A 27,498-nucleotide genomic window follows, 5' to 3' on the forward strand; every position below is an offset into this window, starting at 1 on the left:
TCAAGGGTAATGACTTCAGCTCTGCTGTTTTATTCAAAAGAAAAGAAGAAAAAAGGGTGAACAAATTTTCTAAAAGATATGGATAAAGGAAACATGAAAAAAGTGGACATTCCCATGGACTATGAATGAATGAGGTTTAAGATAAACCTGAGACGTGGCGTGTAGTTTGAGCCTCACTCACCTGCCTGATCCTTTATCACAAAAAAAAGAAGAAATGTTTCCTTTGAATATTAGTGTGCGCTGATCATATCAGTTTTCAGAGACATTCCGAGAATTATTTGGCCAACAACTCTACAAAACATTCCAGATAACAAAAGTGACTAAAGAGGCTGTATGAAAGAGAAGCCCTTATATATGTGAGCAACAGCAACACTGAGCTGATTTATTCACACCTTTTTATAAATGGGATCCACGGTGGAAAGAATTATCGAGTGTCATAACCAGAAATGCAAACTTGATTAACAACTGATGTCCTGTATTAAAGTTCAGCTCTACATTGAAGTGAGCTTGGCATGTTCCTTTAAAACATGTCTATTCTCCTGCTGTCATTTCTGTAGATAAACATAAGAGATTAAGTGAATATAATTGGAAAATAATTTAATACACATAAAATGTGCTATTTGCCTATCCTTCTCATAGTCATTAAGATGCAATTATGCAAAGATGCTCTTTTATTAGATATTTCTTTAACATTTGCTTCACTAGCTTTTGCTCTCAAGGTCCCAGATCCAAAGTCTTATGCATTTCATATCCAAAAGGGAAGCAGATTAATTATGCATGTGAGATCATTTCAGTACCAACACAGATTCGTTAAATGTTTTCCTCCGTTGGTGTCTGTATGACCACTAGTTAGGCAGAGATCCTGTTTCCATTTCATTTCCCATTAAATGACCAACACAAAGTAGTTTTAGCCTCACTCTGAAAAGTTCATTCTGTAATTCTAAAGTGTCCACAGTACAACTATGTCTCTGAGAAACAGCCACGTGTGAGCACTGAGCGCAAACAACGAAAAAATAAATAAAACTAGTGAAATTCAAAAATGCTGTATGTATACGTTGCAAAAGATCTATCATTTGAAGCATGTAGTGTGAGGACTCCCTCTTGTGGTTGCTGATAAATTAAGACAAATCTACAGATCTACAAGTGCGCTCACTCATGGATTTCTCTCAGTTCGTTGGTGCAATTCGGCGGCACAACCGGGTGTCAGATAAGCTGGATTTAGTTTTCTGTGTTTTGAAAGCAGCTAAAACATCCAAAAACCTGGAAGTCATGTCAAAGTGTGCTATGTTATCCATCTAGATGCCCACAGTTCTATTAATAAAGAGCCAGTGGTGTAAAACTCGAATCCCAGAGTAGATTCATGATACAAGGTAGAAAAAAAAACAAGGTTAAATCACTCACTCGAATCCCCAAAAATGTAGAGCAACATGCATTCTGAAACTTCAAAATGACAAAAGGGGTAGTCGAGCAGTTTCATACGAAAGCGCGAGTATAACAACCGTGATTTTGATGAAGCAGGGGGTCATGATCATCTTTGGATTGTGTGCTGCTGGTACAGTGTGATGGCTGGTAGCGTTGAGAGTGTGCGAATATGCATTGGCGTGTGTTTGTGTTCACAATTCATTTGTGAACACACAGAGGATAGGGGTTTTGTGTGTAAAGACAAAATTCAAGAGGCTCGCCTTTCACAGCCCTGAGCTGGTAAAGACCCTGTGTGTAGGGGTCTGACATAAACACCAAAAGGGGGTTGAATACCCCTCCAAAAGTAGCAAGAGTTCAAATGCACTAGGTTGGTAATTTAAGTCCGGTTTAGTCCATGTGTGACTTGCTCCTTCAGATGCAGGCTAGTGAGACCAGATCACATTATGCAGCACTTGCTTTTGTGGTTGTGTGGGTCTTTGAAACGCAGTCTTTGTTTGGGACGGTACTTCTCCAAGTACGTCAGCTGCTTGCTGTTGATGGCGCCTCGGCGCTTTCTATGTGAAAAAAACAACAACAACAAATACCCATCAGTTATATTAATGTGTGATTAGTGATTTTTAATAATAATAATAATTATTATTATTATTACTACTACTATATGTACATACACTAAGATATTCATGTTAAACAGGTGTTGAACTGTGAGTACAGTTCATAGCGGGTCGATGGCAACCCATCATCATAGTCACCATTCTAAGTCATTAAAAGCCACATATAGTGCACATTGTATGCATCATTTCTGGACTGCATAATGTGCTATTATTTGTTTGTGCTGTATAATTAGCTCTAATGCATCAGTGCTGCATCATTTACTGTGATGTGATTGTACTGTATCGCTCACTGTATTGATTGGGTATTGTTTAATTTTGCTACAAGGTGTTGGTGATGTTTTGTTAGCTGTAATGTATACTCACTGTCTGATGAACTGAATGGCATCCTCATATTTCATCCCGCTCTCTATAAGTGCCAGAGCCACCAGCACCGGAGCCCTGCAACATATACACACACAGATAGTGTTTAATGCCAGGAAACAGCATCACCTCAAACAGCTTGTGTGTGCACGTGCCCCCCAGAAACAATAGGCTTCCAGGAAAAGCGAACATTTAGCCCTTCTCAGCAAGGATACCACCTAATGGATGTGAGAACAGGTTTGCAGTTATAGTGTGTTACATTTTTGTGAGTGGCAAGATGCTTTATTCTACTACTTACCTTACCGTCTGTTCATCACACAAAGCTATTGTATGGCTTCAAGACTTAATATAGTGCAGAAGTCGTGGATGAAAATATATGCTGAAGAGCTTGACCGCTCTTTTAGACTAAATGATAATGAATGGGTATTTGGGCTGTGGAAACCAATACATTCTTCAACTTTGTTCCAGGTTTGGAACAACATTAGGGTGAGTATGAAACAGAATTTTCAGTTCACTTTAATGACATTTATTTGGATGTTTATGAATTTCAAGCAGCCTTCTAATCATTTACAGAGCAGTTCATTCTTAAATGTTTTTTTTTCTTTGAGAGAAAAACCCTGAAAGTCATTACGTGCAAATCCCAGATTTACTAAAACACAATAAAAATTTTTTTTGAAGAGTGTTCCGTCCCTGTCAGAGACTTTGTCTATTTTTACCGTTTGCATTCAGGGTCCTGACAGCTTTCAAGTATCCACTGAGTGTGCCCCTTTCCAATGCGTAACAACACAAACTCAGCCTACCAAAGCAAACACTGGCTCCCTGTCAAAAACTGCTGAGGGCTCCCATAGGAGCCGCAACCTACGTCAGAGAGGCTGGTGCTTAACTTGTCGGCAGAAGCGGTCAGGGGTCAAAGTGGGAGGAGGGCAGGCAGGGTAAACCGGACTGTCATTAGCCTACCACTCCTGCAGAACCGCCGCATTTGACCGTCTAGCTCGACATTTTGTGCGCCGCAACTTAATTAAAGTCTGTGTGTTTTGACAGCTGACAAGATAAGAGGGCAACACCGACACTACACCAGGATTCTATACTGAAAAGAGATACGGAGGAGCAATTAAAAGAGCTGCTTATCATCAGCTTCCCGTTTCGTCTTCGGACGTCAACCTTTGTGCCTCGAATAATAAACATGGATTAATATTGTGTGTCCGTGTGGACGGTTGGTTTTGGCACACAGCGGTCAGGCAGAGAGAATGGGTTTGACCTGGAGAGGACGCGGGCCAAGAATGAGAGGCCTGTCGCTGAGGGGTATTTGGGGTAAAGCAAAAAAAAAAAAAAACATTATGAGAAACCAAATGTAAACAGTAGAACTCAAACACAACACTAACACAAGCCAGCTTAAAGCTCTGCCAGAGATATTACACAGTACACACAATCCATGATTGCATTCTGAGGGAAAAAGAGCAACAGATCCTGGGAAAGGCTGTTGATATGTTTGAGAATTTTTGTAAGAGAGAGAAACGAGCCACATAAAGCCTGACCCATCAAATTCAGATGAGCATTTGCACGTCTACAAGTTCTGAACAGCCACAACTGCGGGCTGGGAAATTACTAGGACTATATGGAATCTGCACCAGCAGAACACCGTAGAAAGCTCAGCAGATTTCCATTTGAACTAATGTTATTTGACTATTATTTATATACTATTATATTTTCAATTAGCTTTTATGTTTTCAGTTTTAGCAATTTTGTGCTTGTCACTTTATTAGTTTTATTATTTCTATTTAGCTTCATTTTTATTCATTTCAATAATTTTTTTTATTTAACAAAAATTATGTTTTCATTTTAGTTAATAGTAACAACATTGATTTGAACAGCCTGAATTCCAAAATTGTTCACAAAATTCTAGACATCCTTGTGCTCTTTTGTAGTTGTTGTTGTTATAGCATTTTGAAAGGTTTAACAAACCAGCTGTCTTACTAGACCAATTTTCTGCCAATTTCCAATCAGAATAATCATTTACCTAGGTGATTGTAACAGATACAATTGGGAAATATTTAGCCGCTAGGCAGGAGTGAGTTGTTTTGTGTTGCCACATAATTCCTCACTGGAATATTAGAGCAAAAAATTTGAATTCAGTGTGTGCGCAGCACTGGTTTGATTAAGTTCAATTTGTTCCATTTTAACATACCACATAGGTGGCAATAGCCTTGGACTTAGCAGCACGTCTGTGATAACAGGATGAAGTGATATGATGCTGTTCTCCTTCACTCACCGGCCCAGTCCGGCCACACAGTGCACAGCCACACAGCAGCCTGGATCCTCACAGAACTTATTCTTCAACAGACTAAGCCAGTCATCCACGATCTTAGTAGGAGGAGGTGCACCGTCATCGAATGGCCAATCCTGAGGGAGAGAAACAGAAGGATGAGTTCATATCTATTATAACTATGGATAACTATACGTCTGTATGTTACCAAGTTTCCCCTTGAAAGGGAAAGACTCGCATAGAGAGACAAAATAGCAGATGAGAACAAAATAAATGATTCTGGTCACCACCAGCAGGTGGTGCTCTATAATGCCTCAGAGTGCATCATCTCAGATTCACAGCAGCTTGCGAATCCCTTTGATGATTCCTGTGTGATTTTTACAAGTTCTGCAATGGCAAACATGGCACGTTCACTCGTCCTGTCAACTCCAGCACTTCAATCAGATCTGTCACTAACAGCTATTTAACACCATGTGCAAGAGCTGAATCGTCAGAAATATTATGTAAGAGAGAAACAGGGAATTATCACCAAGACATTGCATTCAATAAGCCGTTTTATCAAAGTCTTTACATATTTAAAGGGATGGTTCACACAAAAGTGTTGCAAAAAATTCAGTCTTCAGAATATCTCCTTTATGCTCAGCAGAGAAATAAAAGTCAAACAGGTTTGAAATGACTTGGGGGTGAGACAATGATAGGTGAAATAACACTTTAAATTTGTACATTTCTCATGTTCTTTACAATTTTATGATTTGACCTGTGGTTTGATAGTCACATGCTCTCTATGCTTCAGAGAAACATTCTGAGTTTTGATAATTGCGTCAACAGATCAGAACAAACACATTCAGCACAATCTGACTCACATGCAGATATAAAATACTTTTTTTTTTTTTTCATGGAAGACTGAACCTGAATGAAAAACACAAATGTGCTGGGTCAAAATACACTGAAAAACAGAGCATGGTGTTCTGAATCGCTGCTTTCTCGGAAAAGGGGACATTTATAGGGAGCGAGTTGATGAGACTATTTTCTACGAGGACCGTCTATGAGAATCTCCTGGTTTAAAAATAACATTTTAATCCACTAAGAGGTTAATAGGCCCCTCCTTGTCTGGTATGTCAACAGTAGGCTATTAATTCCAGGAGTCCATTCCAAGATGGAAGTGCTCTGTACTCTTGCCAGGGCACACCGACTCCAGAACGAGCAGTGTGGGGCCTAATTGTGGAAAATGCCCTGCCATTTTCCTTGAATCGGATACCTGCTATTCCTCCAGCAACTCGAGCCTCTGCTTACAAGAGAGCAGGAGAGGTTTGAAGCACCTGTTTGCTGTCAACCAACACTTCAGTTTCATTACTTCCTTTAAAGGGGGTCTTGATTTTAAAACTTAAACTTCGGAGAATTAGATACTGACATAATGCACACAAATGTCAAAACATCAAACAAAAAAGTCATGATTTATAGAAAAGTTTAGATGGTTGTTTCAGTATGATTTATACTTTTTCATGATTTATAGTGGACCTAGACTTTATACCATTTTATACTTTGAGACAAATGGGATATGAAACGCACATATCCACACTGAAATGACACCACACAACCTATCATCAAGTTCACAGAACTTTTCTGACCCAACGGTGTAAAAATGTGGAGGATGACTGTTTAAATCCATCTGGAGTTCATTGAAATGGAGAGGAAATCCCATTCCATGTTTTGACCCCCTGCAAAGCCATTGCATCATCACCACTTATAAGTGGGAAAAAACACACACAAAAAAAAAACCACACAGTCCACTAACAAAAAAGAGAGAACAAAGAAAGAGCAAAGGAAAGTCAAGTTAAGCACCAAAGACATTCTCAGGTTGACTCGGGTTGAGAAGCGCAAATACTATGCCATCCAAAATATCGTTTGAATACTGTAAACATGAAATTCTATATCAATAGTGAGAGTTTGAGCAGGACGTTTGTCTGAACAATGGAAGACACTTTTCAATTCAATGGAAGACACAGCAAGTACACATTTCACCTTTAAAAGTAAAGTTTTTTTTCTTTTTCTAAATTAAACACCTTTCTTCTATACCAGCTGAAAAATGCAATGACAACTATACCACCTTCAAAGACAAATTAAAGCTGAAAAGTTTGGGGTTGCTAATTTTTGGGGGATTTATTAATGTCTTTGAAAGAAGTCTCTTACGCTCACAAAAGCTGCATTTATTTGATCAAAAATAAAAAAAAGACCTAATATTCCTTCATATCAGAAATCATTCTTTTGATTTGGTGCTGGTCAAGAAACATTTCTTTATATTAACAGTGTTGATTAAGTTTTTGTGGAAACTGTGATCACTTTTAAAAGTTTAAAGCACAGCATTTGTTTGGAAATCTTTTGTAACATTATAAATGTCTATTGCACTTTTAATAAAAAAAAAAAAAAGAATGCATCCTTCCCGGATAAAAGTATTAATTTATTCTTGCTGATTTCAAACTTTTGAACAGTATGGTAAACGCCTTCTCTGAATCTGAAAATAGCTTATATACAGTGCAATGCATAAGTTAATACACCCATGCTAAAGTTGACTAAAAAGAGGAATAAAAAATCATATTTTGGAAATTGAACTTAATGCCTTAATTTAAAAAATTAGGAAAAATCCAACCTTTAAGGACACCAGCTTATTTCAGTTAGCCTAAAAGCTAGTTTGATTAGCATTGAGAGCAATGCAAATCAAACTAGCTTTTAGGCTAACTGAAATAAAACCATGCCAATCTCTAGGTATGGTGAATGGTATGTGATGATGTGGGGCTATTTTAATTCCAAAGGCCAAGGGAACTTTATCAGGATGCATAGTATCCTGGATCCATGAAGTAACTGGCCTTTAAAAATAAAAATCTGCCTGCCTCTATGGGAATTTAACATAGGGGTGTACTAACTTATGCACCATGTATTTTAAGGAAGAACATTTATTTATTTACGATACATTATTCATTCACAAAGAAAATTGGTGTCCTTAAAGGTTGGATTTTTCCTAATTTTTTTAATTAAGGCATTAAGTTCAATTTCCAAAATATGATTTTTTATTCCTCTTTTTAGTCAACTTTAGCATGGGTGTATTAACTTATGCATTGCACTGTATATATATATATATATATATATATATATATAAAATCCAAACTATATAAGTCTAACAGACTTGATTTTGTAAAAAAAAACAATTTTTTAAAAAAAATTCTCCATATGACAGCATAAGTAAGCCATGTGTAAGTTTATTTCCTAGAAAAGTATAAACACTGTGGCTCTAGGGTACAATCAAAACATTGCTCTGTTTGTTTAAGTATCCTGACCAGCATGACAACCGCAACACTGGCTCAACCAATGGCATTAGTTTGGGGCAGGTCTATCAGTTTTGTTCCAACCAATAGCAGGCAGGGGAGTATTCTGCAAAACCCATTTGAAAATAGTCATTATTTTTAATATTCCGTTTTGTGACACTAGTGATACAGAAAGTACACATTTCAGCTTTAAGTAACCAAGTACACTATTCAAGTTGATCCTCTAAAATCTCATTGAGGAACAGCTAAAATAACTAAACAAAAGCACTAAATCCTGATAAATGCATTCATGTTTTTAACAAGCTCCATGCTCTTTTGAAGGAGAGCCATGGACTGAAGCTTTACATCTTGTCTAGCTGAGCATAAACACACAGCAGCAATGTTTCAAACAGGCTCTGTGTTTAAGAATGTTTCTCTCTTGCGGAAACTGACTTTTCTCTTGATGGCACCATGGAGGAAGTTGATTTACATAACTGTGCTTCTGCAATGTTTCTCATGCACGGTACAGTTTCTAAGAGTAAAGCCTGCGATGCACCAGAATGCTGGATAAATTCACTATGACCTCAGGTCAATCTAGGAGGCTTAGACAGCTACATTTCTAGAATTCTTCTAGAAGCCAAAGTTAAATATGTAGCATCATGTATACGTCTTATCATTTAATGAGAAGTTCAACAGAGTAAAAGGGCACAAGGGTGTATGAGTCTTAATAAAAAGCTCAGATGGAGATAGATCAAGCTCCCCTCCGGGTGCCATGGTAACGGGGAAATGTTGACGAGCCAAACTGAAAACACATGTGGATTTTGGATTCAAGTAGTTTAAAAAAAAAAAAAGGTGAAGGCAGAGAAAGATATGATGTTTGGCAGAACGTTATAGGATTGTATCCTCAAATGCAGAGCTCCCTTCGGAGCACCAGACAAAAAAGCAACCTCATCTCACTCCACTTGACATCATATCACATGACTGGGCAGCCAATTCGTACAGCATGTGTATTCCAGAAATATAGAAGTGCTTCAGGGCTGTGTTAGATGTGGTTTCTGCTGATCAGAACAAACCTCATTCTACATATGAATTCAGACAGTCTTTACTTGATGTCAGAGGAAGCCAATAACCTTCATTAGAGTACCACTAATTACAGAAGCATCGCTGCAGTAAAGCAGAAGTGTTAATTAAAGTACTGACGGCATGGAGTGACACACTCGTGATCAGGAAACTGTCCAGAATTATTACATTCAGGTGACAGTGAGTGTGTGTGCATCAGACACATACACACACTCATGTTCTAGTACAGAAGGTGCAAGACGAAAATGCATCTAAAAATAAAAGGCAGAAAAGCTAAGAGAATGATCAGTGCTAGTATTACACTGAGAGAGTCAATTACATAGTCAATCTATAGTTTCTATAGACACAATACAATCATTTTACCTAGAGTTTGACCGATAGATTTTTATGATACATTCAGATATTTATTATTTTAATGTAAGTATCCGATAACTGGTTTTACTTCTGCTCTGACAAAATGGTCATTCTAACAAAAGAAGAAGAAGAAGAAGAAGAAGAAGAAGAAGAAGAAGAAGAAGAAGAAGAAGAAGAAGAAGAAGAAGAAGAAGAAGAAGAAGAAGAAGAAGAAGAAGAAGAAGAAGAAGAAGAAGAAGAAGAAGAAGAAGAAGAAGAAGAAGAAGAAGAAGAAGAAGAAGAAGAAGAAATGATTTAAATGACAAAAATTTAAAACAATTATAATAATTTTCAGTCACTTAGGACAAAGTGGAATGTTTCCTAAAGTTAATTTGGAACAAGATTTTGGCATTTATCGGTAGATCTATTAAGGAATCAATGACAGTGTAGAAAAGCATGAATATAAAATAAATATTGGCGATTATCAGTCTATCAATCTAGTTTTAACATTACTCAAAACCCATGTCTAATTTAAAAAAAATAAAAAATAAAAGGACTGCATAGGAGGCGGCAAAGGAAAATTTACTTTAAAAAATACTTTACAGAAGACACTTATTTGTAGTATGACAAAGAAATATATCTCACCATGACAGTAATTCCATCCTTTTCCAGCGGTGTCTTATCATAGGTGATTTCACACACACGCACTACTGTTGTTGCCCCATACTTCTTCAGATCCTGAGGAAACAAGCATTTGAGTTTTGAGGGACTCAACAGAGTACATTTAGGATTTTGAACAAATGGTTTTTCATTTGTTCTTGCTTGCTGTCCATTTATCTGCAGCAATGAATGTCACATCACAGTAATTAGTGACTCTTTCAGAGAAGAATGTTTATGATCTTTCATATCTTAAAATGATCTGTTGCATATGTTTGAATGGTCTCTCACCTCAATGAAGCTGCTCAACGTTGCATTGGTTGGGTTGTGCGTGATAAGGAAGCGCATGTTTTTGTAGCAGACCTCGACAGGAGCCGGACGGTTCATCTTGGTCATGCTGGTGTCCCTCCACTCTACAGTAAACACAGCACCCAGTCCGGGCCAGAATCCACAGAGCTCCACTCACAGTACGGCACTACTCTGACCTAGAGCAGTGCTACAGCAGATCACAGTGAAGGTGTCCGGGAATTGTAGAATCCTCCGTGATAAATCAATACTAATCAGTATATAAAATTTAAAGCTGCCTTTCTGGGAAGTTAGAGGCCACAAGAGTCTTCCTCTTCAAACAAATTGGCTTCTTCCTCTTGATACTCTGGCAACTAGACAGGTGGAAAAGTGTCCGGTAGCTAAATGCCAGGTGCCGCGATGCCAGTTAACCCATTTGGCGCACAACAAAGTGGTCAGTCAGAAAGACCAGCAAGAGAAGAGCAGAGAAGGCGTTTCTCTGGACATTCAGGGACAGATTCCGGGCGTATCCACCCGTGATCATGCGTTGCGATGTTGGGCGTGGCAGTAATCACCGCTGCCCTGCCGGAACTCCATTAACAAACAAGAAGCTGGAGAAGAAAGCTGTTAAGAGAACAAGACAGAAAGAAACACATTTTAGAAGATCACATACCAATCCATACGTATACATATTCTTTATTTATAATTTAATAGGGGTGTCACGGTACATGTATTCGTCCCGAACCGTCACGCATACAGTCGGACAACGAATACAGTCAAAGGTGATCCACACTCCAATCCAAAGAGACAAACCATGCACCGACCCAAAACAAGGGAGTTTCTCAATACAAAGTACACAAAGTTCGGTTTTGTGTCCTTGGTAGTTCAGACTTGCCAAGTTCGACTCAGGAGTACAAACTCCAGAGGACAGGAGGATGCAAGTTTGGTGATTCTGCAAATGGTACAGCAGTGTTATTGATAACGTCACTCACCTCGCCTTGGCTACTCCAGTTATCTGTATGTATATTTACAATAAAACTAAAAAGTACGCCAATATAGTATAATATAATATAATACACTGTACTCTTGCATTGTCAATACAAAATCTTGACCAAATAGTTGCTGCACCTCTTAATGGAAATCAAGAGGTGCAACAATTTTTGGTCAAGATTTTGTATTGACAATGCAAGAGTCAAGCACTCTGTAAAGTCTACTCCAGCACATCCCAAGGACTTTCACTGAATTTAAGGTCTGGACACAGAGGTGCCAATTCTTCATACTCCCTTCCCAACCATTGTTTCACAATTTGAGTCTGATGAATCTTGACAGTGTCATACTGGAATACGGCCATGACGTGTCTTCCTACAATGGTTGTTTAAGAAATTAAAATCTACACACTCCATTAATTAGGGTTAAAGAACTGTTGTGAATATAATATAATATAATATAATATAATATAATATAATATAATATAATATAATATAATATAATATAATACTCTCTTAAAAGTTCTTTGGCAACTTAAAAACAAGTTTCAAAGAATAAATGATAAATGTAAAAATAAAAAATGTAAATTATGTAAATATAGAAGTTAGATAAAGCAACGGTCCAGGATATTTAAATGGACAAATAGGTTAAAATAACACAAATATGTTCCTAAATCAAATTATGATGATATTTAATACATCAGACAAAGCCATAGAATTTCCAGAATCTGGCACATTTGAAGAAAGGTTTCAAAGAAAATGTAGAAACAAGTCTTTACACAAAGGCGAATGAAGCAAAAAAGAAATACATTTAAGATAAAGGATTTAGGATTTAAATGGACAAATAGTTAACTAAAATAAATGTATATTTGTTGTAAATCACAAATTATGATTATGTATATTTAATTTAAATCATTATCATTTATTCAAAATGTCTCGGCACTATTCACTTTTTATTTAAATGTTTAAAAAAAAAAATGCAATAAATGTCTGAAGTCTTTTAACATAATATTTTGTGTTTAACAGAAGAAATCAAATCAAACATGTTTGGAACTGCATGAGGGTGAGTATATGATGACAATTTTGGGTGAAAGATCTCATTAAAAATTAAACAGAGTGACAGAACACTAACTCAGAATTACACACAATAAACAGCAGAGGGTTTGACAGCGGCATACAGCGTTCACCTATGCCAACTTCTCAAACAATGACATTTTAAAGACAGAACAACCATCTAAAATTCATATACACATGAAAAAAGAATCACAAAGAAGTAAAACACCAAGAAACCTCAGTAACACGTCTTTTCCCCAATAACACGCGTGAGAAAATCATGCGGAACGGTTCTGTCTGATCTCCCCCGTGACTCGTGAGAGTTGTTTCCCCCTTACCTCTGTGACAGGCAGCGTTCTGCTCAGGATTAAGACCAGTGCTCTGGTGGGAACAGCGGAGAGTGAACAGTTGCAATCCGTAATAACCGTCTCTGTTCTAAACCAGTCGAGGCTGCCTTGGCTTGCCATATGACAGTGACAGCACACTCTGCTAATGTCACAAACAAACGCACTCGTAATGCTCTTAGGAGGAGCGATGAACAGGTCCACCCCCCACCTCTTTCTTTCCATCACAATATTAAAAATAGCACGGCCAATGAACCTAATAGGTATAACCCCGTACACACGTCTTGTTTATGTTTTGCCACAGGCTTTGAGGTATTATACACACTTCAATCCCTGCTGCAACAAGAGTGTAAGGAAACTACTCCCGAGTTAACTTGACTGTAAGCGGTTTAAAACTCACATACTTCCATGTCCGGCCCTGTTAATTGAATAATATTTTCACAATATGACTGAGGAAAGAATATATAAATGGCAGCCTTCAAGGAATAATTCACCCAAAAATCCAAATGTCATAATCTACTCACCCTCATGTAATTCCAAAACCATATGACTGACTTTATTTTGTGGAACATCAAAAATAAAAATAAAAAATTCCATGGGGTCCAAAGCTGAACATTCTTCAAAATAAACTTTTGTGTTCCACAGAAGTCACGACATGAGGGTGAGTAAATGACAGAATTTTCATTTTTAGGTGAACTGTCCCTTTAAGGTCTCTATATAGGTTAGGCTATATTTTGATAAGGAAAAAAATCGTGGAATTCATACAGTTGAAAGAAACGGGTTCTACAGAAACAGGTCCTACACAGATCAGCAACATATTTGCTCAAGAGTGGAGATGAACCCACAAAATTAGACAGCCACTTATTTCTTCATGAGGTTATCATTGAAATCCCGTTCTTCGGATGAGATGTTAAACCGAGGTCCTGACTCTCTGTGGTCATTACAAATCCCAAATTTGCCCCTTGGCCTCTGTCCATCATGGCCTCCTAATCATCCCCATATACTGATTGGCTTCATCACTGTCTCCTCTCCACCAGTAAGCTGGTGTGTGGTGGGCGTTTTGCGCAATATGGCTGCCGTCGCATCATCCAGGTGGATGCTGCACATTGGTGGTTGAGGGTAAGGTGGTTCCACGTAAAGCGATTTGAGTACCCAGAAAAGCGCTATATAAATGTAACGAATTAAATTATTATCATTTTGATGCCTAAACCACGTAAATCACATCATGTAGGACTTAACAGACAAGAAAACAGACAGACTGCCAGCACTATAGTTACCCTGCTACTCTTGTTGAGGGCTTAGCACATCTTGAGCCAAATCCTTTTACGTAAAGCTGTAAGGTTGGATAGGTCTCTCTGCCCAGTAGTGCAGTATGTTTTCAGGTGATCTGTTGGCTCTGAGGTAAATATAGTCACTCCAACCTATGTACGTTCACTAATCTTTACTGTTGACAGTAGCACGCTTTATTTTGCTGGGTAATTTTTGTTCCTTTTTAGTTTTCAAGATGCCATCAGCAGAGAAAAAGGGAAACAAACTAAATAAATGGGGTCCAATAAATTCCAATAGGGTCCCCACATCATGTGTTTAAAAAAAACAAAAACAAAATCTATTCACATATGAATCGCGATGCTATCTTCTGCCAATCTGCATCGATTCACAAATTTCAAAAATCGATATTCTAAAGTTGTACATTTCTTAAACTTCGCTGTACTAAAAGTTATTGACAAGATAGAGTGTTATTAATCACAATAAGCTGTGAAAAAGAACCCAAAGTGGTGCTTGCGCTGCACAACACAGATGCCGCCTGTCAGATGCATGCGATCCCGAATTCAGTTCCCTTTTTCAGCTTATTGCTCTTGAATGGTCAAATAAACAGAGTTATGTCAAAATGCACATCGTGTGGAGTATACACACGAACACAGTCTGCTATGCCCTATGTGAACGTAAACAGTTGGGAGCAAATCAGATGTGTAATATTATATTAGATGCGTGCATGTGTTCTTAAAGGGACAGCAGCATAATAAACTGTTGCTATCCATTTCATTGTTAATCCTTAAAAAAACTGAAAATCACTTAGACTTTTGACTGAATCACTTTTTGTATCTTTATTATGAATCAATTTATATTTAATTCATACAGTGAAGACAGTATTTTATTTTTGCATTTGATTATTCAATTTCTGTAGTATTTCTTAAAACTTGTTAAATAAAACTAGGCTACTGTACCTGAAAAACTTAGTTTATTTAAAAAAAAATTTCTACTGTATTTGTACTATTGTTTACTCATTTTAATTTTATTTACCAGTTTTATATTAGCAAACGTTTTTTTTATTTTTGTATCAAGGAATTTTATTGATGTCCTATTTAGTTTTTCTAACCTATTTGTCTCAGGTCTGCTTTGCTTAATTACAGAAAAATGCCAGTTATGTGTGTTACGACTGCAGTCAGCTTAAATGGCATTTGTTTTATAATATTGGGTTGACAAAAATGGGAAGAAAAACTAAATTTCAAGGTTTACAATTAATTTAAAAAATATTTTTTCTAGACCTATTCAATTGTCTACCGCAGTCAAATAAGAAAACACAAAACAGTACACAGTACACTACAATCAAATCTATGCATATATCGAATCCAAATTTTATTCAAAAATTTGAATCGATTTGAATCGAATCATGAGGTACCAAAAGCTTCCCACCCCTACTAATTAAGAAATACAGACTGAACCTTATAGCTTCTGAATTAACCAGACTTAGTGATCAACAAGGCTTGTTTGTAAACAGGTTTACACAATAGGCACCCAGCAAAGTCTTCTTTCCCAGAAGTCCTGGCTTGACTTCAAAAAGGCCAATTAACTGAAGGATTAAATGCAAATGACCTCATCAAGGGCAAGTGTTCCAAGTAATCAAACAACAAACACAATGCATGACTCATCTGGGCCAGAACTCTCGTCATGTCAGAAAGAGCAGACTAGAATCAGAGTGAAAAAAAATCATACAGAAATCTATTTAAGCAATAATAAGGCACTATGAATATGCTGTAATGACTACTGTCAAAGCTAAAGGCAGCACATTTAACATACTAGAACAATTTAAAAAATAATTCATTTGGGAGTTTAACATTTTGGAATGATAAAAAAAAAAAAAAATTAATTCTGGAATTAAGCAATTTTTAATAATTAAAAAAAATATTAATTCTTGAATTAAATATTAGAATATATATTAATATTAAAATGATTAAAAACAAATTAATTCTGTTATGATTAAAAAAACATTATGCTGGAATTAAACATTCCGCAATTATTTAAAATAAGTTGTCTGACACTAAACATAAATAACAAAAATAAAAATAATGACAAAATAAAATAATTTTTAAAAAGTACTAAATGTCTACACACCTAAAATTATACAAATATGATAATATTATAAATTAAACTTGCTTAAAATTGAAATTCACAATCTGCAACAATCTTTTTTTTAATGAATGGGTGTCATTTCCAGAGGCTATGGCCTGGGCCTATAGGGTATTATCCATGTTGATAAGAAGCTCAAATCACAGCTACAGTGAACAATCTGGAAAATATAGCGCTCTAGAATCCTCCACCGATTGTTTACCCAGCGGGCTGTTCTTAACCTGAACTAAACTAAACCGATATTTATCAAATACTAAGTGTTCCAGCACTCTGAGCCAATTATTTGATACAAACTACACTAATTAAAAGAGGAACAATAAGATTCTCAGTCTCAGATTTACTAGAAATATCAGGGTTCTAATTAACTTGAGTTTTCAGGAAACTTCTGGAACTTTAGCTGCTAAATGAGGTCAACATTTATTGAAGGTATGATGTGATATGGAAAACTTCCCCTCTTCCCCACTCAGCTGTGCTCAAGTAACCCCTGTGCAAGGGCTCCCCTGGCACGCTCCGCTAATGCCAATGGCCAGCAAATGCCACACTGGCAGCATCAACACACTTTCTCGACTGCGGAGGTTCATCATTAGTCTTGCCTTGTGAAAATTTCAATAGGATTTTTTAAAGCTGTTTAAGATTGCATAATTATCCAAAATTACCAGAGACATTAACACTCCCACACTCAATATATTTTAGGATTCCTTTAGGACAGAGATGGGGTTATAAACATTTGAAAAATGATTTAAATGACAGGGCAACTACTCGAAGAGTACAGGAGGTGTTAGTTCAATGAACAGGTCTGCAGGTGTCTTCCTGTTGGCGCGACCTGTATTTGACAGGAGAATGTGAGTTGAGGACTGGGCTGGCTTTGTTCTGCCTCGGTTCTGCACTTGACTGGAGAGGAACTGCAGGGCACTAAGGCTCTCATGGCCACCTGTGTTCTAAATATACCTCTGCCAGCTGTCACCTATTAAATTTAGTCCGATCCGAAATGAAGAGGGTCAGGAGTTAAAGATAACTGGGAACTTGTTTTGAAACATGAGCATATGCTACCCGGAAACAGCTACCCAGAAAGGGAAAGGTCTCGCATTTTACAACTGGATTAAATAATTAGCTATGAAAAAAATAATTAATCTTACACACATTTGAATGCCATGTAACTTTATAAGGTTGGACATCTGAGCACAGATTCCTAAGAGCTCAGACACCAGGTGCCATACCAAGAATTTACTCAACTACTGAGGATCACCTCATGATGCAACATTTTTATTTACTTTTCAGCCGCGTACTGATGGTTTTTCATAACACTAAACATCTGGTGTAAGTCTATGACATTCAAAAACAAACGGCAAACGACAAAATCTGACCTTTGCGATGCAATATCAAACTTTTTCTCTTGTGTTTGGCAAACTGACAACCAGCGTCACATTCCTTCAAAGATGTCCTAGGGCAGAGGTGATTTGTATAAAATAAGATGAGCAATTAAAGCTAAAGTGTGCCTCCAGCATAGTGACTCAACCCCAAATAGCGCAGCTAAAGCAGAATTAGCTAATATCATTTTAATATCGACATTTGTCCGGTCAACTTTTTCCCCTCAATAGCTATAAGTTAGCTTATACAGAACATTTAGGCGACATTTGCATGATTTATTTGCAGACACTTTTATTCAAAGCAGTGCATTAAGATACACATTCAAAGTGTTCCCTCTAATTCATGACCGTGTCAACCATCACGCTCTGCCAATTGAGATACATGAACACCTTGTGAGAACCTTAGTGTACTTATTTTAAAAGCTGCAGGTTGTAAAGATGAGTGACATCTATTACCTTTAACAGCACGCAAAGATCACGGTGCACTGGGATAAGGTCACCATGACCAAAACAAACATGCTGGTTAGAGCAAGAAACAAAACTGGAAGGACATGGGCTGGTTAATTTTCTTATGATAAAGTGCATTCGTGATAGGCTTTGAGCATGCAAAATGACTTCAGAATCTTAAGAAGTAACTCCACCTTCCCGCAACAGTCCAAATCATGCATATTCAAAGTTTGCATTTGTTTTAAGCAAAGAGGACAATCTGTGATGTTATATTCTCTTTTGGTTGAAATGTTTTTTTGCTATCCAAATCTGCGGTTCAGAGTTGAACTTGAACATATGATGTGTCTAAATTTGCATTGATGAGTCTTAAACGTGCACATATGCACACGTTGCTCTGCATGTTAGTGTGGTGTGCAATTTGTTATCAGGCATAAGATACACATAAGGAAACGCTTAAGGGGCAAAACAATACCACATGAATAGGGCTCAATGCTTCGATTTCCAGCAGACATAATGCAAGCATATGGTATTAACGAAACAACATGTATGTAAAACTCAATTACAGTATTTTAAAACAAAGGCAAACATATACTGACAAAATCATGATTCATATCTCCACAAAATTAGAAATCGCATTCTAAGATATTCAATGGGTGCCATTCTAAACCAGAGAATACCAACTTAAAAACTTAAACTTAAAAAAAAAAAACAGGTTCTTCTCACTCAAATATGAAAATATCTGTTTCCAAGATGTCATGGTTTGTAACTACAACTGGAGGGTTTTTGGCCACAGATTGGAGATTTGCAAAACTTCTCAACTTCACAAGGCAATGCCCAGAGAATCATCAAAAACATCCGCTGGATTTCCGTTACAATTCAATTAGTTAGTTAACGGACAATTTCCGTTAACTTCATTAAAATGTTTTGTAGACTACAAAAGAGTTGTGCCTATCTATTGGTGTTTGTTCTCTATAGCAACATATCTGTGATGTCACAAGAGATCTGGGGTTTTATCCTTATCCCTTCTGACCTGCAGGACCCAGTGTCCCTCATAACAGAAGAGAGTTATGAGCAGTGCCATAATCCCTATAAGATCATCATCTCCTTTCCAGTCACATGACCCATTCAAACACAAATCAGATCATTCCAAGCAAGTTCTAGAACGGGTAGGCTAATTTCTCCAGAAAGAAAAGGCTAGATAAGTTCTCAAGAATGTAGCAAATACATCACTTTTACAAAGCTTTATAAGGGTCAGGCAAAAAATTGATTCTTAAAACTTGGGCCACACAGTGTTGCAATGCATCTCACCTTCCCTTAAGCTTTCCTTTCATTTCTTGTGCGTGTGGGTTCATGGGATGGGGGGAGGAAAAACAGAGAGACAGATACGTGCATGCTTAGGAGGCTCCCTGGTCACCACCTATCGAAACTCGACTCTTTTCCAGCTGGCAGACCACATTTAAGCAAAGTCTCCATGAAGATTCCTCCACGCCTGGTGTTCAACCCTGCAACTGAGATAAAATGTATATATAGGAGAACAAACGCTGTATTAGGGGTATGCGTACGATTCTGCATCGGTGCAGTAATAAAACATAATCGATTAGGCTATACCCTACTGACATTTCTCTGACGTCATTCGTCACATACACGATTCTCACGCTAGAGTAAAAAAGAGGAGAGAGGCGAAACACAAAAGTGGGCAAAAAAAAAAAAAATGCACCCACTATTTTTAAATTTACAGCATGTGAGCTTGAGTGTGCGTGTGAGTGTGTGTGCGAGGCTGTGAGTGTGTGCGAGTGCGAGTGCGAGTTCGAGTGCGAGCGTTATTGTAACTTAAGTACACTTGACAGTTTCATGCGCTTTTAGAATTTACTAGTGTTTGTTCTAAATGGTCCTGTCGTCTGCTGTGTTCAGACTTAAGTTATGTTTGACGTTTGCTAAATTCAGGAAGTGTACTTTCTTGGAGTAGATCAAATAAAAAGGGAGTTCATATATCTGACTTCTTGTATTCATTGACGAAAATGTAGGCATGTGCAGTAATAAAAGTGAGGATGCAACGCATTGTGATATCGAATCGAAGACATAATCGTTATCGGATTGAATCGTGAGACCAGTGACGATTCACACCCCTACGCTGTATACACTTCAGCAAACTCATCTGATTGCAAATGGTCATAAACATATTATGCATCTCAGAGAACAACATGCCATGCCATGAAACAAAACAAAATAAAGAATCTTTGAAATTAACACTTAATGAGATATTTGTGTAGTCTGCGATGGGACAGGTGCTTTTGGTATACAAATGACCAGGCCTCATTCGAAACCCTCAGCATCAGTGTGCCATACAATTAGTGGAGTTCAAAGCATGTAAACACTTGGAATGGAAGCCACTTCATCAATGGCATTATGCCTGGGAATTTCTTTGTCCAGTTTCTAAATGTAAACTGTAGCTCACCCAGTTAGTCAAGGGAGATCAGTTTTTGCAATAAGGGTTTTTTTTGAGAAGAAAAAAAAAAAAAAAAAAATTCAATGTTTTGTGATCCAGATAAACTTCTCTGAAAGGAATGTAAAGATTCTTGGTGTAATGTAAAATATTTGCATTTATTATCATTTTTCCTCTACCATTTTATGTAGGGGCTCTGAAACACTGTTATTGTCTCCAACACAAAATGTTATAAACATAAAAATGATATATATGCCAGAATGAAAATGTATTTTTCTGGCATATATAACAAAACCATAGATTTATATATAATAATCTTCAAGATTAGCAGATAGATAATGTAACCTATCAGCACAATTTGCAACAATACTAAATTTGTAACATTTATAAAAAAAAAAAAAAAAAAAAAGCGTTTCAGTTTACAAGACAAGATTAATGACTGGAAGATTCAGTTAACTGGCTTGACTAGGTTTGTGACTGTTCTGTCTACTAGCCTCACATTGATTGGCCCTGGGCCTAGATCAGGGGGCCATCTTTATTACTGATGCCTGCCACATCTACCTACATTAAAAGCAATACCCAAGTCAAACATCCTATCAAACAACACTCAAACCCATTTGGCACACCTGTCAATCACTGCATGTCTCTGGGAAAATCACTGGATGTTCTCATGGACTCTCCCAAGGATAATAGGAATAACTTTAATCTTCCAGATGGGTCTTAACGAGCCCCTTTGGGTATGCCTTTAAGAAAACGTCCTACTTCTCCGGGCCCATCTCCTTCTGAGAGCAAGAGTCCAGTGACAGCCCCATCTGTCTACTGCCACTCAGCCTGTACTGAAACATTTCACACCATCACTCTTACTCCAGACCTGCGTGAAAGACACCAGACCCACCCGAGATAGTCTCACATCTGCGGCCAATGGAGAAAGATCAAGATCGCACACCAAAAGGTCAGGACCTGCTATCAGGACTAGCTGCATTTAAACACCAGGATTCAGATTTGTGTTTATAAAGATAATGATATGTTTAGATAGGCTATATGATATAAAAATAACTGGTTCATAAGTGTTATACGTTTAGGGCTCAGACTACACTGGTCACGATGTTTGTTTTTGATTCACTAAAAAGAATGGTTTCAAATGACTCAAGAAATGTGTTTACCTGTTCATAAAAAATAAAAAAATAAAAAATTCATTCACACGTCCTCTCACTCTAAAGACTCACACACTAATTCACATGACAGGTCTACGTGCATCCATACACTCTGGATGGAGCAGTATAAACACTGGCTCTCTCAGGGGTCACCATGGTTCCAGGACAGTCTTTTGGCCACAGCTGCTGGTGCATAATCAGATACTTGTTTAGATTTCAGATTGATTTATATCTAAACAATTTGAATATGAGCAAAGGATGACATTAAAGTACTTTGCCTTTACTACAATCAACTGTCCAACATGCATGACATGCATGTTCCTGTGAAAACTGCATGAGAAGTAAAACTGTGGAGAGGATTCTCAGTACCCTGGGATATCTCTCATGATATTGCATCACCTCAAAATCCCCCAACACATGATAACTATAGTTTATATATTGGAGCTCAGGGGCTTCCCTACTGCCCTGTGGGCCACTGTTTGTTTTTTTATTCCCACATAAGAAAGATACGGTTGTAGCAGAACTCTATGGGATCCCCACAGGAAGCATTTCCCTTCATTGTGTCTCTGTACACTGGCCACCAGGAATCCCCCGGGACTGCTCAGACACAAGCTTGTGCTCCATCTCTCTCTCTCTCTATCAAGTTTGTTCTACTCTCTCTTTTCGACTTTTTGACCACCATGTCTCTATCTCCCTGTGAGGCACTCGCCGCCCTTTTCCCCCTCAACTACCCCAAACACATGCATGCCACACACAGTCTCCAGATCTCCAGCACATCACCTGAGGCGGGATAATTATGGAGAAATCTCATTAAGAAAGCAACAGGGTATAGGCCTAACTAATTAATATCTATAAATTTAAAGGAGAACTTGGTAACTTTTTTAACTTAATAAAACTGTCTAGAAATCATTTGGATGGTTAAACAACCTGTTCTAGTGATATTGGTGACTTTCCCCGCTCCCCCCAGCGTTCCCAGGCGGAAAACCAACCTTGCAACTTTGGGACTACCGTCCCGGCAAGATAGAAATTGGAAGTCTCGTGAGAAGCGAGAACAAGAACGAGAACGAGCGCGAAACACGAATTGCTTTACGGCAATTCAACATAAACACACGCACATGTATAATGATTACCCACCTCGGTAGACATAGCTCCACACGATACAGTTGGCTTGCTCCGATCAAAACAAACGCACATGAGCAGCGGTAGAGAGGGGGAGGAGGCCGCCGCAAGTGAGTTTCTTACGACAGTGTTGTTATATATAAGCACCCCCACAGCTATAGGGGGAGCTCGTGGGGAAAACATGCGACAACAAAAGGGAAAATCAGCGAAGAAGTGACTAGAGTTCGCTAGAGTTGCCGAGTTCAGCTTTAATGTCTCAAGACACCTTGAGCCAGGCCCGGCGTCAAGGGGGGGCTTAGCCCCCCCTAAGATGATCTCAAGCCCCCCTTGCGGTGATCTGAATGATGATTATGTGACTGAGCGTTCGTGCAAGGTTCGCCTAAACACTTTATGAATAAGATAACAATAAACGAGAACTATCTGAACTGTTCTTTACTTTAGGCTATTAAACGTCTCACACACATGTGAGAGGAAAACCCGAAGACCATGACACCCCAAGTACGCAATGCATGACCTTAATTGCCTATCTACGCAAGCCGAGGGGAAAATGCATTGCACACACACATAGAACGAGCGCCAGCACATCCTGAATTAATGCATCATACACAATCAAACATAAGGTCTGTTACAATTATTATTATGAGGCTACTTTTATTATCAAATCAATATTACAATTAATTAGACCCGCAATAATCTCATAGCGCATCACTGCATAACCGAAATCAAAGTGCTCGCCTTCATAGTTTAAAACGCAAATATTTCAAATGTTGCGACGTGACGTTTTTCTTTTTCAACAATTGCGCAGAATGATGGACAACAATCACATTTCGCGCACGTATTATCCCTGCGAAATGTTTCCAATCACATTTCGCGCACGTCTTATAGCCAAAGCTGGCATCTGTTCTCTCCACCTTTGTAGCAACAAATATAACATATAGGCCTACAGTAAATAAACTTGTTTCCCATGATGTTGCCAGTGTGACCTACTTCTCAAATATCGTTTTTAACATCTTTCTGAGATCTTTTTTTTTTTTACAAATTTTCATGTCAGAAATGAGGGGATCAAATGGACCCGCATCTAAGGGTCCTTTACACCAGATGTTAAAGCATTTGCATAAGGATATTCTTTAGCTGGATGGCATTTTCACTTCACACAGGATCTGAAAAACTACACATTTTATAATGAATTAATCGAAATTACTGATGGATAATGATTTCAGTGTAGTCAGAATGCATCCTGGACCCCCTCTGAATGTGGTTTCAGTGATTTGAACACACTCTGATCGCAATGGATGCTCTTACACCAGCATTCAAGGAAGTCAAGTCCAATCCGACTGTTATCCGATCACTGAAAACACCTTATTCACAATACAGTAGAAAGGTTCCTATTACAATAATGTGCTCAATGTGTGTGTGTGTGTATGTATACACCACTAGCCATGACTGTATTGTGCTTTCTGAACCCAAAGAGTGACCTTAAATGCCAGTTTAAGAGAACGGGGACAACTGTTCCTTTGGGAATCGCAGCATAACCCTTTATTTGGCAACAGTGCACTTCTGAAACCTCCACTACTTTCTCCCCTTTTTCGCCTCTTTATGTGGTTGTCAGAAAGCCAGAAACTATCAGGCTCCGGTAAAGTCAGATGAAGCCACTCTGATTGACAGGCAGAATTGCAGTGGTGGAGTCCTGCGGCTTATTTCTTCTATGAAACTACTAGAATTATGCAGCAGTGAGTAACAGGTTTCTAAGACTCCGGTCCCGCGCGACTTTGTTCTCAGGGAGGAATTCCCAGCAGCAGGCTTCAGTAAATGCATGCTGGGTAAATGTCACATACCCCTGGGGGCCGACTTTCCTCGAATGAAGGAGCTTGCTTTGATTAGACCCACTGCGTTTCGGGTTGAATAACAGAAGTAACCCTCTAATAAAAAAAACACAAACTAGCCTATAGCATCTGTGTTGAAATGAAAAACAGACAGGGAGGCAGAGGTGGTGCTAAAATAATGGGAAACATAAATAGAGGAAAAAAAAGTTAAATCAAAGAAAACATTAACACCCCCACCCCTTTATAATCTCTACATTTCTTACAAAGCTTCCAACTTCGCTCACTTTTTCCTAATAAAAGGGGAGTAACTCACTTGCCGTGGAGGAAGCCACCCCTTGCCCCATGGTGGCAGCTTACGTCAGCGGTTAAACTTCAGTGTACAGAGCCAAGTAAAAACTCTTCCAACATTCCATTATAACAGGGCGGTTTGGTGACCTGCTGGTTGGAGTGCACGGCAGGTAGGAGGAAACCCATCCCAGGCTAAACTCTTCCTGCCTGACTGATTAGAGGTGGGCTTACCCTTCTTGCTTGCACCTATAGGGCTTTTCCAACTGCAGCAGAGGTTGTGTTGGGGGAACAATGATTGCTTGCTTAGATGAACAGGTAGAGATAATGGTAGCAAATCAAATGAACACAGAAGGAATAGCAAGCTCACTTGCAGGTTCAAAGGATCATACTGTAAAGTTATTTAAAACTAAATCTAGACTCAAAGGAGAACTCACAGACAGCATTTATATCTCACCTGCAGCTAAATACCAAACCCACGAGTTGACCTTTTCTGCGAATTTCTCACTTCACTAGAAGTGGCAGGAACGTCTTTATCATCTCTTTCACACACAAGTACAAGAGATTGTGTTCGCAAGCCAGTTTTAATGTTTAAAGCATTTTGCCTGTGTTTGTATTATTTTTCCACATTTGTAAGTTGCTTAAAAGACTGTTAAATGAATAGCTAATGCATAATTCTTTTAACAACAAGATTTCAGGGGAAAACATATCTCATCCCCTAATTGGGAACTACAGTTGATCACCATTTTTAATCATCTTTCATCTTCACTCTCATTTTAAAGAGATAGTTTACCCAAAAATGACACTGTCATCATTTACTTAACCTCAGGCCGCTCCAAATCTGTATGACATTCTTTCTACTGTGGAACATTAAAGATATCTTGAAAAACATCTCCATGTTTTTATCCATGCAATGGAAGTCAGCGGTCTCCAAAACTGTTCTTCATAATATCTCCTTTTGTGTTCTGCAAAAGGAACTACATAAGGGAGAGAAATCCTAAATACTGCATGTTTAAAAGCTATAAGAAAATAAATGTTATTGAAAATAAGTTTTAGATGGAATTTGGGATGTCACACCACACCAGTTTCACTACCCAGCTACATGTAAACAGATTTTAATAAAACTTTTCCACACTGAAAGCATGCCAACTGATGCACTCAAATGTCTTGTATTTACACGCTTGTATACGGTTTTACAGCAACTTAAGTTATAGATAAACCAAAAAGCAAAAGTACCCAAAATGCTCCTTCTGTGCCAAAGCCAAGAAGAAGAAAAAATAGAAATCTTTAATACTTGAGCTAATGGTTCACACAGCTCACATCTCGGCAACGACAGCTTTATATCCACTTCTTCTAGCAGCGTTTAACAGAAACAGTCAGCTAAGTTACAACTGTGAAGAAACACTGAAACATGAACTTGAGATAACCTGGTACAAGAGAGCTCTTTAATCAAGGAACATCTCTTCCTGAGAACACAAATCGCAACTATCCAGAACTGAACCATCAGGCAGTTCAAGTGAAATGAACATAACAGCTTATATGCAAATAATACGTGCATGATCATTAGTGAAGGTTTACAGACTTCAGCGCCCAGGGACAGATACCATTCCAGACAAAGAGACCACACACATGCACAACCCGCGCTTGATCACAACTTGTTGCTTTTATTGTGCTACTGAGTTAATCAACATTCCACTTTAGCAAAATAATATTAATGCACGTCCAAAGTTAAAGGTTTTCTTTTACTTATCCATCGTTATGCGATGGATGGATGCTGATAGGCGTCCAGCTGTGTCCCGTTCCATACACAAAGCGTTGACTTTCTAACACCGAATAAAGACACGTGTATTACCTGAGAGCTCCTTAATTATTAATGTTAATATGAACACACAAGCTTAATATAACGGGGTGCTGTGTGAAAGAAATACCTCCAGTCCGTTAGCAGCGCGCTAACGCTAACAGCCCCTCATCGCTTTTGTTCTGAAAACGCCGGTAGCAGACGACCACTTATCTTGACAAACGAACTTTCCACATTGCGTAGAAACAACATACACAGCATAATATGTCGGGTATTGACAAATATGTGCGATGTATGGAATATATGAGAAGTTATTGACTGTAACAGCCCGAAAACTATAAGAATATTCGCTCAGCGCGCGCTCTCCACCGTCAAAAATACGAGTAGCGAGGATTACAAGAGCATACCAGATTTCACAAAGCTGTTAAACACATAGTTTTGTCTTAGTAGACGACTTTCTGGTCATTTTCATACAGCTTTTTCATACTCACAGATTTGTCAGTCTCGCTCCATGTGATTCAGTGTGTATCCGTGTGTGTATGGGTGCGTGAGCGCACGCAAGCGCGGAGATTCCCCTGCTGCAACCATGGAGACGCAGCGTCACCCAGAGCAACCGAGAGGGAAGAAAATGTGTAAAAATGACATTAGAATAATTTCAGTATTTGTACTACTAATAATAATTATAATAATAATAATAATTGACGATTAACAAACACACGATTAATTCCAAACAATAAAAGACACATTTTTGTGAGTTAAACTGATAATGTGAAGAGAAGAGATAATAGAAATTCATATTTCATATTTTCGTTTGGTTACAATTATTATATGGATTGAAATGTGTTAAAATATACTAAGAAAGCATATTCACATTCACAACACACTGGCTCTAATCTAATTCCGAACGAATCACTAAATAATTAAATACTGCTGATATTGCGCCATCTAGCGTTGTCTAGGC

General features: G+C 38.1%; 1 protein-coding gene across 3 annotated transcripts; it reads right to left on the reverse strand.

The window, feature by feature from the left end:
- ptp4a3b (protein tyrosine phosphatase 4A3b) lies at nucleotides 1–27,153 on the reverse strand. 3 transcript variants are annotated; one of them, XM_084385214.1, is made up of 6 exons: nucleotides 27,029–27,153; nucleotides 10,317–10,934; nucleotides 10,014–10,106; nucleotides 4,663–4,793; nucleotides 2,397–2,471; nucleotides 1–1,976 (listed from the first exon to the last, which is right to left on the reverse strand). In XM_084385214.1, exons 2-6 carry the CDS (start codon nucleotides 10,419–10,421, stop codon nucleotides 1,859–1,861), a joined length of 522 nt encoding a protein of 173 aa, XP_084241340.1. In that variant the 5' UTR covers nucleotides 10,422–10,934; nucleotides 27,029–27,153; the 3' UTR covers nucleotides 1–1,858. The 3 variants fall into 3 exon arrangements, with proteins under 3 accessions (XP_084241340.1, XP_084241339.1, XP_084241341.1); XM_084385213.1 differs by lacking the exon at nucleotides 27,029–27,153 and adding an exon at nucleotides 12,688–12,921; XM_084385215.1 differs by lacking the exon at nucleotides 27,029–27,153 and adding an exon at nucleotides 12,587–12,708.
- Between the last annotated feature and the right edge of the window lie 345 nt (nucleotides 27,154–27,498).

Source organism: Rutilus rutilus (assembly GCF_951802725.1).
Source record: "Rutilus rutilus genome assembly, chromosome: 17".
Taxonomy (NCBI): Eukaryota; Metazoa; Chordata; class Actinopteri; order Cypriniformes; family Leuciscidae; genus Rutilus; species Rutilus rutilus.